The 14,951-nt window shown below is 53.5% G+C and overlaps 1 protein-coding gene across 1 annotated transcript; it reads left to right on the top strand.

Moving 5' to 3' along the window:
* Positions 1–103: 103 nt before the first annotated feature.
* Positions 104–8,159, top strand: ENDOV (endonuclease V; the record flags this gene model as incomplete). The annotated part of the gene is made up of 9 exons (XM_079544263.1): positions 104–150; positions 231–402; positions 690–824; positions 1,042–1,081; positions 1,178–1,290; positions 1,407–1,475; positions 2,082–2,210; positions 6,966–7,042; positions 8,087–8,159. The coding sequence occupies 9 exons, from the start codon at positions 104–106 to the stop codon at positions 8,157–8,159; spliced, it is 855 nt and encodes a 284-aa protein (XP_079400389.1).
* Positions 8,160–14,951: the final 6,792 nt, after the last annotated feature.

Here is a 14,951-nt window from a genome sequence, read left to right as displayed (position 1 = left end):
AGGCGGCGCTCTTCGTTTCTCAATAAACCGCGGAAGCGCGCTCTATTGCCGTCTCTTTCTGCCCGCCTGCTTTGGGGGTGCTTGGCGGGGGGGGGGGGGGGAGATGGATCGGAAGGTGCTGCCGGCCGCCACGCTCCGCAGCTGGGAACGGTAACGGCTGCGCGGGATGCGGGGTGGTGGCCGTCGGGGCAGGGAGGGAGCGAGGCGCTGAGCTTTGCGGTCCCTCGCAGCGAGCAGGCCGGGCTGCGGGCCGCCGTGGTGCCGGAGGACACGGAGAGGTGGCAGCGGGAGCCGGGCTGGGCCGGACTGCGGCGGGTGGGCGGCGTGGATCTGTCGTACGGCAGGGGAAACGACGGCAGCGCCTGCGTGTCGCTCGTGGTGCTCAGCTATCCGGGCCTCGAGGTACCGCTGGGGCGGGGGCACGGAGTCACGTTGGGGGTCGAGAGGAGGAGTTAAGGCTGAGCGGCGTTCGGCGTGAGCTGCTGGGATGCGCTGCGCGCCTCTGTCGGCCGTGCTCGTCCTTAAATCTGGGGGAGAGAGCCGGGACGACGCGTTTTGTGCTGAGATCCAGAAGGCGATGCCGTTACGAAGTGCTAAGAGTAAAGGATGTGAACCAGAGGTGTCTGCAGCCGGGAGCTGCCCAGCAGGCGCCTGCAGGTTGCCGCGTGCTGTCTCGCTGTGCTCTTCAGGTGCTGTACGAGGATTGCCGGATGGTGGCCGTCAGTGCCCCGTATGTGGCAGGATTCTTGGCCTTCCGAGAGGTCCCTTTCATGGTGGAAGCTGTTCAGAGGCTTCAGCAGGAGCAGCCCGAGCTCAGACCTCAGGTGTGGCACGTTCCCTTACCCCCAGTAGGCTCAGAGTCCTGCTGAGGCTGCGCGGTCTGCCTGTGTTCTGTTGGCAGTTCAGTGCAGCACTGAAGTTGCATTGAAGCAGCTGGTGCAATTTTCCTGGGGAGCAGGGATGCTGAGCCACTGTCAGCCAGGTCTGCTTTGGCTTTGGGAGTCCTACTCTGTGTGGGGGTTTTTTTTTTGTCTTTTTCAGGTGCTTCTTGTAGATGGGAACGGGCTGCTCCATCAGAGAGGTAGGACCGCACTGGAGGGCTCTGCTCCACCAGCAGCATCCATTTGAGATTCTGATCCTCTGATCTCTAGCAGTTACAGTGCTGTCATCTTGGTAGGGTTTGGCGTGGCCTGTCATCTGGGAGTCCTGACAGATCTGCCGTGTGTTGGAGTGGCCAAGAACCTCCTGCATGTGGATGGCTTGGTCAAGGATGAGCTGCACAAAGAGCAGGTGAAGCCAGGTTGGGAATTTTTTCCACTCTCTTATGGCCCTAGGGAACCAGGACAGTCACAATTATGTACTTATTCACTGTGTAATTTCTGACCTTGGGTGTTTTTATGCTCTAGATTCGTTCCCTGCAGAAGAAAGGAGATACTTTCCCTCTGACGGGCACCTCGGGGGCTGTCCTTGGTATGGTAAGCCACAGGGAGTTTCCTGTTTGCTTGGCCATTATATCTTCTAATTCTATGCAGGTGGGAGCACTGGGGGATGTTGTCTGAGCAGGTGACTGGTAGTACTGATTTCCCTTTTCCAGCAGCTCAGATATCCATAGAAGGAGTTGGTAGTTCAGGTGTTGTTGGTTCAGGTGTTGTTCAGATATGGGGCTGTGACACCTGAGGTGCTGTGTTCCAGCACAGTTTCCACGAACCACAGCGTTAAGGGAGAGGTGCCAACTCTGCAGCACCTTACCAGGATGCAGCATAGGAGCACTGGACTCTGAAGAGAGTTGCACAGGGAACAGATGGGTGTAAGAAACTTCTTTTGGTGTTAACATCAATACAGCCTGCATTAGCAAGTCTCACTGCTTCCCAGAGCAGCAAGAGGCATTTGGGGGTCTCGGATCTAAAAGGGCAAACAGTCTCTGTAAAGAAATGCTGCATAGCAGAAGGTTAAGAAGGTTGGGCATTACCAAACACGGACCACCTCCTGCTTTCTGAAGGCAATGTGATTCATCTGCTACTTTCTATTTGTTTGAAATAAGCCTCTTAAGGATTTGATCTCCATTGTTTCTTAATGCACAGGCCCTGCGAGGCTGCAACAACAGCTCTAAACCCCTGTACATCTCAGTGGGCCACCGGATATGCCTGGAGACAGCTGTGCAGCTTGTCAAGTCCTGCTGCAAGTACCGGATCCCAGAGCCCATCCGCCAGGTAGAAAAGCAAGGGAGCTGAGAAAGGGGAATGCAGGCCTGGGGCAGGGAAGGAAGGCAAGTAGTCAGTGGAGGGAGCTGACAGCTGTGGATGCCAAGCCTGTGTTTCAGAGTCCCGGTTTGCCATCCATCTGGAAGTGACAGTTCTGCAGCAGGCACTTTTCTTGCTGGCCTGTTCTCCTCAGCCTGTTGTGGTGTTGTTTCTGTGGTAGATCCTTCCATCTTCCTCACTTCTTGTTTTGATGCAGTGCTCAGAAGCAACACGCAGCCTTCGCTGCAGACCCAGCCTGACTGATGCCTTGGTTCCTCTCTGCAGGCAACTTCAGCGGTGCTGATGTTGTTAATACAGAGGAGCTGGAAATGCGGTTCCCTCATGCTTTGAGCCTAGCACAGACCGCAGTGCTGCTCCTGTGGGCTTTTCTCTGCTACTGCACTCTGCAAGGAACTGCGGGCTCTGGGGCGGCAGGCAGCCAGTAGGTGACAGCACTGGATCGCATTCAGTCATCCGCAGCTGCCGCCTGGGCTTTGCTTCATGCTAATTAAATCACAGCAGCGCTTGGAAAAGGGGTCTGGAGAACCGTAAAGCCTTTGGGACTTTTAGTCTGATCCCTGTTGGGGTCACCCTGCTGTTAGCAGCTTGGGTGTGCCTGACCCAGTGGCTGCTTGTGGAGCAGGGTCTGGTCAGATGTCCCTGTTGGTAACGGTGCTCTGGAACACGCAGTTCACGTTGCTGCACCTCCATGCTCGTTCGGTGCCTGACCATCTTTGCTCTGCAGCTCCTCAGAGCAGCACCAGGATGATCCTGTTAGGCAGTCCGCGCACACAGGAGCTTTTCCTTGGCACTGCAGTGTTTTCTGAAAGCAGAGTATTGAGTCTATAGTTATAAAACACACAATCTAACACCTTAGAGCAAAACAAACCTTGAGGCATCCATTCCAGAACTAGAGTTTCTGATCTCATAAACCACTACCTGCCAGACGGGAGTAGGCTGATAGATCTTCTTATGTAACCTCTTCCAGCAAGGGACAGATGCCTCCGCAGAGCTATAAGCTCTCTCTGCAGTTGGGCAGAGGAGAAAAGCATTCCCCTTGGAAACAAAAAAGTGTCTCGGAGCCTTCGGTCACCTTTATTTAATTTCTAGTTTTTTCCAATCCACTAACTGTGACCTTTTTATTTCAAGCGATGGAAAGAACTGCAATTGTGTTCCTTAGCAGAGAGATTAAACATTCAGGAGGAAATGAATGTGTTTACTGTAGAGGTAGAGGAGTGGGAGCAGAAAAGGACACTTAATGTCTCTTTCTGTCGGACATCTCCCCATCACGCTTCTGTGTGGTAGCAGTCACAGGTCTTGATGCAGGGCAGTGCTGGAAGCCTCAGCTTGAGCACCTGAAGCAGGAGTTAGGAAGCAGAAGGCTGTGGGGAGTCCTGCCCTGTATGACTTCCTTCCTTTTTGCAGTAGGGTCTCTCCAGAACAGCTTTGCAGACCTGGTGGGTGATACACTGCCAGCTTCCCCAGTGTCCAGTGAAAGACTTCTGGAATGTTAGCACTTGGTTTCTAAGTTCTGGTAGCCCCAGAAATGCAGTGATTTGCAGATAGCTCAGCTGCCAGTACTTTTTTGAGGTGGTGTTTATGGCTTGTAGGAACGCACTGCTACTCTGCTGCGTGTGTAGTGCTGTCAGCTCTTGTGGGAACTTAAACCTTCCTCTTTCATAGGGGTATGGTTGGTCAGCCTGCATGGGTTTTTGTGGCGTCAGACTGGTTTGCCTTCAGCCCACAGTGTTGTCATGTTGGTCAAGGAACTGGCTGTGATGCAGGTGAGAGGGGTGATGTTTCAGAGGAAGCAGAGAGAAGTTGATTATCACCTACAGTAAATATTTACATCCTGCTTAGTCCACCTTCTGTGTGTGTGAGGCTGAGCTGGGAGAATTCTGTTTGCAGAGGGGTGATCCCTTCATCCAGACAGCTGGCGAGATTTTGAGACAGAGGGTTGGTCCCTTGGAGCTACCCAGGCAAAGGTCAGGACCTCTGAAGTCAATAGCAGTTGAGGTAGGCAGAGCTGTTGTCTGAGAACAGTAGGCAAAGCATTCAAACTGGAACAGTGGCAAGCTCTCCGGAGAGCATCTGCCCTTGCCTACTTCTAGCAGGGGTCAGAAGCCCTCTTTTAGTGTTTGCCCACGCTCTGAGCCTGCTCAGACCCAGGATCCCCACGCAGTGTGGAAGCAGAAGCTTTTAACACTCTCCATCTGATAAAGATTGCTCTGGGACTGATTCTTCTGCTCTTGCTGCCTCAGCTTCCTGCTTGGCTGCACACCAGCCCCCAGCACACTTGATCCTTTTAGCTCCACCTGGCATCTTGCCCAGCTGGTTCCCACTGGCTCAGGAGGCGGCTGGTGGGGCAGCCTGATGTTGCTCCAGCCCACCAGAGAGGACAGGAGTCAGCCAGGCCAGAGCTGCGAGTTTCTGCTGGTGGTATCATATGGAGTGTTACAGATACTCCAAATACGTTGCTTACAAATGCAAAATTGAGAAATAAGCCATCATCCCTCTTCTGTGTGGCAGCACCACCTGCTGCCCTGCAGGAACATCAGTACCTCACGTCCCAAACTCTTAGCACTGAGGTGTAGCCCCCTGTACAAGCTTGCTGGTCACCACCAAACCTCCTAGAATAGGCAAAGCAACAATTCCAGATCCTAATGCCAGCACTGGGCCTGGCTGAAAATAGAAACAATCTGTGAGGATTATTACTGGACAGTTATCCATCTTATTGATTAGCCTCTTGGTTAATACGCTGGGTTAAGCTGTCTCTCAGCAGTGTGTTAGGAGTGAAGACCAGCCAGTAATTTGCCACCTAGTCAAGCATTAGCTTATGTTACCAGCAGAACGTGGTCTGGACTTTTTCTTACCTAGAAAAATAGTTTGTAGACCTGACTCTTGCTACCCTTGGTCTCCCAGCAGGGAATCTATTGAACAGCCTCTTTCCCTTGTTGTAAAATACATCACGTAATCTCTTATCCTGAAGAGTGATCAAAGTTATTTGTCAGTTCAGTTATGAAACTGTCCAATTATAGAGAGAAGGGAAAAAAATCTCCCAAACAAACCACCTCTTATGTAACTGCTTTTTGTTCTCCAGCTTGCAGAATTGTTAAACAGTGGTGGAGGCTGCATTTCCAGCAGTAACCTGAGAAGCCTGACTGAGAGCTGCTGGGATGGAAGGATAGTGGGGAGCTCTTCTGGGGCATGGGAGAGACTCTTCAGAAGTAGCACAGAGATGAGAGCAGCAAATGCTTCAAGGACAGCCACCGGGGATGTGCTAACCCACTTTATTAGAATGATCATTGTATTCTGTGAAGCTTTTCCAGCTGGGAAGGTCACAGACTGCTTTTCAAGTAGAGAGAGAGACTCTTTCTTTGAGATGGGGTGCAGCAGCTGTTTGAAAATGTCACGGGGTAGCAGCGTTCTTGAGGAAGGAAGGCTCTGGAAAAGAGAAACAAAACTTTAAGGGAATGTTAAAATCAACTGTCTGTTCTCAAAGTAACCAAGAGCCCAGGATCTGAGTGCTTGTGTTGGCATTCGGGAGCCTTAAGCCTGACGTGGAGGAGCACTGAAAGCTGAGCAGTAGTGCTTCTAGGTGCTGAGAACATCCAGTAAGTGTCCAGCAACACTTTCTGCTCCTCTTGGGATTTCTGCTGGTGTTTTTGCCCTGCTCTGACTGCGTGCTGACTTGTACTGTTGATAAGATGCAGCAGTTCAGTTCTCCCAGGTGGTTTTGTGTATATCAGAAGCAGAAGGGAAGGGATGGCTGCTGGCAGGAGCAGGGATTTGATGATGGCTCCGAGCTCAGCTTCAAGGAAGAGGAGGGCAGTAAACCACACATTAAGTAGAATCTCAACATTACACCTCTTAATTGTGGCCCCAGGGGAGGTTGTACTGGAAAGCAGAGCTCATAGCATTGACGCACTCTCGTGTGTTTGCTGCTCCCCTTGGCAGCTTTGCTTTTGGTCTCGCAGGCTGGGACAGTGTGAAAGGTGTGTCAGTCAGTTGCCTTGCTGCCAAGAAGCGGGTTTGCTTGTGCCTTGTCTCTGTTTGTGTTTACTGGATGCTTTTACCTGCTTTAGCTGCATAATTACCATCACACAGCCAGCCCACCAGGCGCGAAGGCAGGATGAGCCAAGCTCTTGCCAAGAGAAAAGGATATGCAGCAGTCAAGTGGTGTGCTTCTCCATCTGTTGCTGCATGGTACAACTGCTGGAACAGAGGAAGGAAAAAGATGGGTATGAGAGTTGGCAATGCCAGCTTCTCTTTTCATCCCACGTCATCTTGACAACTTTCCTGCTGTATCACCGTGTTCCCAAGCTCTTAATGGCCCTCTCCGTAGCCTTGTTCCCCTTCTTAATTTATAGTTCCCTTCCTGAAAGCAGTCCTATTTCTCAGCTGGTTTAGTGACCAGAAAGGTTAATTGTGTGAATATCACAGAATCAGAGCTGCTAAGACCATGGATCACCTTGGAGTGCTGTGACCTAACAGGCTGCAGCCCACAGCTGTTTGCAGGGCCCAAGGCAGTCCCAGTTAGCATGGTTCCAGGACACAACTTCTGTTTCACCGAGGAAGGAAGAGCACAGCCTGGTCTCAGCAAGTTGGCTAAGGGCTGGTTAGGGCGTGCTGGCATCAAGGTGTGCAAAGCCATTCAGAGATAACTGGGGAGATACCAAGCAGGTGGCTCAGCCCCTCTTCACTCATTTTCCTCCTTGATTCCAGGCTGACATTAGATCGAGGGCGTACATTCAGAAGCAGATGTGTTCCCCCCCAGCAGTTGTACCTTCCAGGCTAAAGAGGTAGGTGTGTGGGCAGCCCAAGCAGCTGCCTCTCCAAAGGGGATCTGCTCATGTAATGATCTTCAGTAATGGCATTAAAGGGACAGGTGGGGTAACAAGGTGAGCTCCAGTGACATCAGGACACGCTGCCCCCACAAAGGGTGATTTCTGGGGGTGATTGTGGCCATGGTACCATGGTACTTCACATGTTTCTTGCTCAGAGCACCGTGTCCTGGGCAGGGGAAGGTCACTGGGGATTTGGTCGCTTTCCAGCACCCACAATAAGCAAAGCACTGATGCCCACAAGTGTGACATGAAGGTGAACAGAAATATCCTGTGAGGTGCTGGTTTCTGTTGCCAGAAAGCAAGGGGAGAGTCAGGCTCCCTCACTTCTGCACAATGTTGGCCAGTGGCTGCTCAGTTAAACAGGGTAAATCCATAGCAAGTCACTGATGTGTGGGAGTTCCTTGTGCTGCGAGAAGGCTCTGCTGCCTTTTCAGCACAGTTCATCAGAGTTTATCATTGGGTTCCCTCAGAGCCACGCCAGGTTGGACAGACACCAGGTTAGCACTGTGTGAAGGGCTCTGGGCTGAATGGAGTCTGTCAGAACTCAGAGCCCACCCCACTTTGAGAGTTGTGCTGGACCAGAAAGTGAAGATTGCTGGTGGCAGCAGTCAGGGATTACTTGTGCTGAGATATGAGGCACCTCGCAGAGATTCCTTATGACACCTTTCCAGTGCAGCTTGTCGTGTTCTGCTCAGCTCCTCTGTTCTCTGAATCATTAAGCCAGAAACAAAAGATGAGGTTTTCTGTTCTTGTGGTGTTGCACAGTGCAGCCAGGCCATGGGAGTGGCACTGTGCTGCTAGCTGGGCTCCTTGCTGCTGCTGCATAAAGACTGGCTGGTTTGGAGGCGTGCACAGCAGGAACACAAAACCTATTCCATTGGTGACTGTGTGTCTCAAAACTTGTGCATCTTGTGCCTCTAAACCTGTAGGTGACATAAGAATATCTTGGCTCCTTCTTTTTTTAAGTCTCTAATCCTTCCTGCTTTCTGTTTCTTGCAGGAAAGAGAGGGCTGAGCTGGAGGAAAAATCTCATTCTGGAAGAGGCGATGAAGGTGAAGACCCTCCTCATTGAATCTGCTGGCTGTGGTTGTGCAGAGGCAGCAGCTGTGTGCCACCTGGGGCAGAGCAGCACCAGCAGTGGTGCTGCACTGTTCTGGCAGGCACAGATCAGCCGCTGTTAAATTTGTTACTTGACCTTTAGAGTATATTTTTCATTATTTTTAAGCACTGTAAATACATACATTTACTTGTAATTTTGCTACAACTTCCTTGAGTACTCTGGTTGTTGCAGGGAGGGGATTGTCGAAGAGACACTGGGCTGCTTACCTTAATATCCCACAAGCTGCAGAGCTGCCCTTTGGCTCCCAGCACTTCTCTGGGGCACAGAGACTCCCTTGAGGGTTTTGGAATGGCCTCCAGCCTTCCTTTAGCCTTTGCTCCCTTGGTGTATCGCTGGGGAACAGAAGCACAGCACGCAGCTCCTGCTGGTCCCAACAGACGGGACACCGTGTTTCAGGTGGGTGTGTGACTCACAAGGGAGGGGACAGAGCCAGCAGTCTGCTGTGTGCTTTGGAAGAGGCTCAGAGGTCTGAGAAGCTTTCTGTGTGTTTGGTGTCAGTGGTTTCTGCGTGCCTGCTGCCTCGGTGTCTGGATGGGAAATCATTTGTGCTGGGCACACGGTGCTCTGGTGTTGCTGATGGTGCTGGGAAATGCTCTGTATTGCTTCTGAAGTGCAATCCTGATACGGGGGTGTCACAGACACAGGCCTGATTGGGGTTACTGTGAGCCTCCCCACAGCCACTGAGGTGGGGCTTGTGGTGCAGACCAGCTCTTCCTTCTCAGGGAAAAGGTGAATTTCCCCTCAAGCAGAACAGGGAGGGAGGTCCTTATTAATACACAAACGGGTCAGGATGGCCAGATTCCAGGCCTGGATTTTTGCAGTTTGAGTCAACCCCAGGAGCGCTTGTGTCAGGTCATGATGGAAGCTCTGTGGCCAACGTGTTTGGACGAACACTTGTCAGTCAAGCCCTTTGTGAAACTTTGCATTAACAGCAGAGAGCAGAAAAACACTTTCTGTCCTTGTATAAAGCTAGTGTATTCCACTTTGCAAAGCTAAAGCTTTTTCTCCAGAGGTCTGGGTTCTTGCTGGTATGGGGCAGTTTGTCCCTATGGATGCCCCATCCCTGGAGGCATTCAAGACCAGGCTGGATGTGGCTCTGGGCAATCCCTGCACATAGCAGGGGGTTGAAACTAGATGATCCTTGTGGTCCTATCCCCAGGGACTGCTTTAGAGTTGGGCTGGTCCCTGGGAGGAAAAGAGGGATTGGCAGCAATTGGTCATTGATGGAATTCTCCTTTCCTTCAAAATCGTTCCTGTGTTGTAAAGACAAACCCACGAGCAGCCGAAGTTCTCAGGTCCTGAGGAGGAGCGTGCCATCTCCTGGGAAGCCTCAAAGCCATTTTCACATGGGAATTGGCTGTGGGGGTGGACAGAGGCTGGGAAGAAAGGGAAGTCACAGCCACTGTGCTGTGCTCCTCTGATGCCTGCGCTGCGTGGGATCAGAGGGATCCCTGTGCCTGGCGGGGGGGAGCCAAGGGGAACCATTAGGTTCTGTGTGACCCCACCGTTGGCACGGGGTCTGGTGGCTGCAGGCTGAGGCTCTGCCACAATACCTCTCGAGTGTGGCTGCATCCTGAGCAGCCGTGTGCACTGTGCCCAACCACAGAGCAATGCGTGCAGGCACGTGGCTCTGTGAGCCTGGGCTTTGCTCTGGGTTGTGGGACTGGGGAGCCCCACAGACCCCACTCTGCTCCACCTCGCCCTGCCCTGTGGTGCTCGTGGCTGCCAGGACCTGGGGAGTCAGTTAAACAAAGCATATAATCCCCGTGTTTGGTGCCTGCTGGTGGCTCTGAACACAATAAGGGATTAACTTGGTCTTTATCTAATTGGTTTATAAACCAGGGAAGGGGAAATCGCTTTGTGAAGCATGAAACCTCCTCTTAATGGGAACTCAGAGACCAGAGCTTGTGTCCTTGCTAAGGAAACTCATGTGCATCCCTTCCTCTTTAGCTTTCTGCTTGCTGAAATGGGCTTTTTGGGTGTCCCAGGAACAAATGGCACCAAGGGCTGCTTTGCGGCTTCCCGTTGCTCTTCCCCCATTGGGCAGCAGTAGAACTTTGTGCTTCCTATAGCAGGACACAGCTGCGGGCTGCTAACATCACCCCCAGCTCCATTTTAAGGCCATGTTCATTAAAAGCAAATGAATGGATTTTCTCTTGACATCCAAATTAATAGCAAATGAGGTAATTATGCACCGTGGCGTGGGGGTGATGGAGCAGCTCCACAAGGCTGTGCATGGACAGGGTGGTTGGGGCGGTGGGCTGAGCTGGGCAGAGACCCTGGGGGCTGGGGAAAGCAATGAGGCATTACCCCAGGTTTAAGAACACAATTTAAGGGCCACATCATCATCCTGTAATGAAGCATTGGTGCAGTTCCCAGCACGAGGGCTCAGTGCAGAGGGTTTCCTTAGGAACGTGTGTTTTCCTGGGCTCGCTGCACCGCTGCCTGTGAGCTGTGCTCCAATTCCACACCGATTTGTGTTTGCATAATGGTCTATTCCTTAAGCCTTGGGAGGACCCCCAGCCTGGGGGCTTTCCAGCTGTGATCTGGTGCTGCTCCGCTGTCACTGCTTGGAAGAGACAGAGCCAATAAACCACCAAATAAGTTCTTCAGAGAGCGTTCAGCATCTGAGAGCCCACCGTAAATCTGGTGCCTGTGTAAGTTGCTCAGAATGCCAGTGGGTAGCAAAGTGATTCCAGCTGCCTGATTAGCACACAAACCTTGTTTGCAGCGAGTGGGACAGGAAAGGCTTGGGAAATCCAGCTGGTGTGGAACGAGGTTTCTCCAATTACTCGGATATCAATTAGTTTGCTAGGTAAATGTCACCTGGTTTCCTTTTTGTTTGCCTGCTGGCTTGCAGTGGCTGTGTCCTGTAGGGTGATGGGGTGCAGGCAGCAGCACAGGGCTGTGGGTGCTGCTGGGGGGAGGCTGCTCCTCCCCGGCTCCACCAGCCCAGGGCAGCCTCACAGCCTTGATCTCACTCTCAATGGGAGGGGGGAACACAGGCAGGGTGCACCTGGCTCAGCCCTATGGCAGCGTGGCTCTTGGTAAAAGAGCCTTGCAGCAGTGGAGCCGGGCTGATAAATGTTGAAATCTGCTGCAGGCAATTGCTGACCTAATTTCCAGTATTGCTGTGGATTCATCCTTTCAGCTGTTGCTTGCAGCCCGGCTGTGGATGGGCTCATGTGGGGAGAAGGGGGAACGGGGAGCTGAGGGCTCTGGGTGGTGATGCTGTGGGATGGGGGTGATGCTGTGGGCCATAGCTGGGTTGGTGCCGATCCTGCTTGGAGCCCTGGCTGGTACACAAAGGATGCATGGGGTCCAGCTCCACTCCCTGTGGGTTTCTGATAAGCAGCAAACAAATGCTAATTACACAGCATAATTAGTGTGATGCCACATTTATTTTTAATGTGCTGGGGAGACGTTCTTCCTTCCGCTCCACGTGTGAGGGGGGGGAGCACGTGGCCCCATGGCTCTATAGGGCCATCCCACAGCGCACCACCTGTGCTTTCCCCCCACCCTGAGCTGCTTCACCTGGTGCAGAGACCCTGAGCACAGCATCCCTGCCTCAGTGCTGCTCAGTGGGATCCCCGAGGCACTGGGAATGAGCAGAAGGGACTCTATGAGGGCAGAGCTCCCACCTGCAGCAGGCAGTGGCTCTGAAAGAAGGGATCCAGAATGATGAGGATCATTCCAAAGTCATTTTGAAGCAAACTCACGGGCTGACAGGGAGGCTGAGCCCTTAGCAGTGCCATTCCTGGGGTGTGTTGGGTGATGGCAGTGCCTCTGTGCTGCAGCAGGGCTGTGCCAAGGATGCTCACAGTTCTGCGCACTGAGTGCAAAGGACAACGCAGTGCTTGTGCACCAAAACCTCCCTGCCTGTCCCGCTGTGCTGGGGGCTCATCCCGTGCTGCTGGTGATGTGCTGTGAGTCTCGTGCCACGGGGCTTAGGCTCTGGAGCCAGGTCTACATGGGCAGAGCAAGCTGCAGGATGCTGGTTACCATCAGGAGCCCTTGCCACGGCTTCCCTTGCTGTCAGCTGCACAGAGAGCAGAGTGAGATCCCTGCCTCTGCTGCCCCGGTTTCCCTGCAAGGAGCTGCTCCCAAACTGCTGCCCACCTCCTGCTGCGGAGCACCACGTGCAGGGCAGCGCTCAGCTTTCCTCCCACCTCCTCTAGATTTTGCCAAACGATGGCAAAGAGCCTCTCCAGAGGCGCTGGGGTCGCGGCTCCAGGCTGAGCCCCCATCGCCGCTCAGCCTCATCCATATTTCATCTGGCTCTCCCAGCACAGCAGTGCAGAGCAGCACACGGTGTGGCACGCTCGGTGCTAATTAATTTAACTGCATGTTATTAAGCGTCTGCCTTCGGCACCGCATCGCAGCGATGCTGGGGGGTGGCTGCAGGCCGGGTGCCGCAGGTAGCTCTGGCAGTGCGTGCATCCCATGGATTGAGGGGGGAGCACCTCAGGGTGCAGAGCCTCTCTGCTTTCCATGGGTGTTCTGTGATGGAACAGGGCTGGTTTTGCTTTGCACGTCGCTCCGAGGCCGTGCTGTGCCCACTGCGTAGGAAGAAGGGGTGAGAGGTTTCTCTCCCACGTGAGCCAGCAGCGAGCGCCCGGATCAGCGCAGTAAATCCCGGCTGCATCCTGCCCTTAAGAACTCTCCCTCGCCCCCGTCAATATTTCTGCGCCACCTCCCAGCGCCGTGGGCCCTGTCCTCACGCAGCCCAAGATCTCCATCTGCTCTAAAAGCCTCCTGGATTTAATGCACTCGGTGTGGGCAGTGCTCTCCTTTATCCGAGCGCTCGCAGTGGTTCCGGGCTCCCACTGTGAGCTGCAGCCCAAAGCTGTGGGGCTGAGCATGAGGGGCACCGGGCTGTGCCACCCCCAAGGCAAAATCCTTGGCTTCCCTGGTCATCGTGCTCATTGCTGCGGCTGGAGGGGGCATGGAGGTGGGCAGCCTTATCTGTGGAGCAGCTGGGCTACAGGGGGTGTGGGGATGGGAGCACAGTGTCTGCACTAAATGGCCCTAAAACTGCTTTGGTGCAGCGTTGTTGTACCCAGGGCAGTGCTCTGAGGGGTACGCAGGGGTAGGGTGGCCGTGGCACATGTAGGTGGCACATGGCTCGGGGACGTCTTGCAGGCAGGCACAGCACAAAGGGCCGCAGGAGCCCAGCAGCTCTTGGACCCCCACAGCCCCATCCCACACCCTGCCCTCCCCATCCATCAGCTCACAATGTGATGACATGCTGGGACACGGTGCTGGGGTGGAAGCGCAGAGCCAGGAGTGAGGGCTGGGGGCATTCCATGGTGGGCAGCGTGCTCAGGGCCGACAGGAAAGGCAATCTGTTCACCTGGTGAGCTCATCATGCAATGAGTGGGGATGTGCAGCAGCTCCTGCGTGCGGCAGGGGGTTCCTGCGTGTAGCACACAGCACGGCGCAGCCCGGCGTCTTTCTTCACTCTTTTATTGTGTAAAAATAAAGTCAACAATTCATGTCATCTCGGCAATAAAATGGAAAAAAAGCACGAGTATCATCAGTAGAAACAGTGCATTTCAGAGCTGCTGCTGCGGGCTGGAGCGTATCGTAACCCATTCAGAATCCGAAGGAGACAGAGAAGAGGGATGGACAGCTTTGGTTGGCAGAACGGCGGCGATGGAGAGGCGGTCGCTCCCTCTCTGCACTGTATGCTATGAACCCACCGGGTCGCACCGCTCCGTTCTGCGCTTTGCTCCGCAGGGAATGGAAGGGACTCACAGCTGTTCCTAAAGAGAGCACAGTCAGAATGGGCCCCGGGGCACTGGGGGGGACTGGGGGGCATTGGGGGCACTGGGGGCGATGGCTGCGGCTGTAGTACAAAGCAGACTTTAGAAAAGGAAACCATACAAAATGCATTTGTTTCAAAATACGTTTCTTTCTCTTTTTTTTTTTTTTCTTTTTTTTTTTTTTTCTTCACCTGCAGGATCTCAGAGTGCTTTTTCTCAGGGAGCGTTTCTTAATTCTTCATAAAAATACCTTTTTTTTTTTTTTTTTAATTATCATTATTATCGGTAATAAACTTTGATAGTAAGAGAAACAATCTATTGTGTTATCAAAAGCAGAAAGGCTTCGGACTTCTCAGCAGTCGCTAAACTTCCCAGGGGCAGAAAGGCAGATTTGTCACCAGCTACGGCATGGGAGGGGGTCGGGGCTGTGGGCAGGGGGGGGGGGAACGTACCTGAGTGAGGGGGGGGGCAAGGGGCTGGGCCCGCTCCTGCCTGCAGCCCGGGGCTATGGCTGTGGTGCTGGGGAGCGGTGCTGGGGGGGGGGGGGACACACAGAGTTTGGCCTTCCTGGGGGAGAAGGAATGGGAAAAGGGATGGGGGGGGGCTGCATCCTCAGAGCACAGAGGCCTGAAGAGGGTGCATGGGGGGGTTATGGCGGGTTGTGATCCTCCGCCAGCCCTGGGGAGGCTGCGGGGGGGGGGGGGGACAGGGATGGAGAGGGGGGGCCGGGCGAAGCGGGGCGGACGCAGCCACGCCAGGCCAAGGCACGCAGGCATTGAAGGACGTTGGCAAGACAGAAACCGGACTGCGGGTATGAAGGGAGAGGGGGGGGGGGGCCCGGCTCCAAAGGGGGGTTGGGGTGGAGGTGAGGGCTTCGTTCTCAGTCAGTTTTGCGCAAAAACAAACAAACAAACAAACAAACAAACAAACAAATCCCAACCAAAATAAATAAATAAATAAGAGGAAAACCCAAATGACT

This window comes from Tetrao urogallus, assembly GCF_951394365.1.
Source record: "Tetrao urogallus genome assembly, chromosome: 18".
NCBI classification, from domain to species: domain Eukaryota; kingdom Metazoa; phylum Chordata; class Aves; order Galliformes; family Phasianidae; genus Tetrao; species Tetrao urogallus.
Note: the sequence above shows the minus strand (reverse complement) of the source record. Positions and strands in the feature narration are given on the sequence as shown.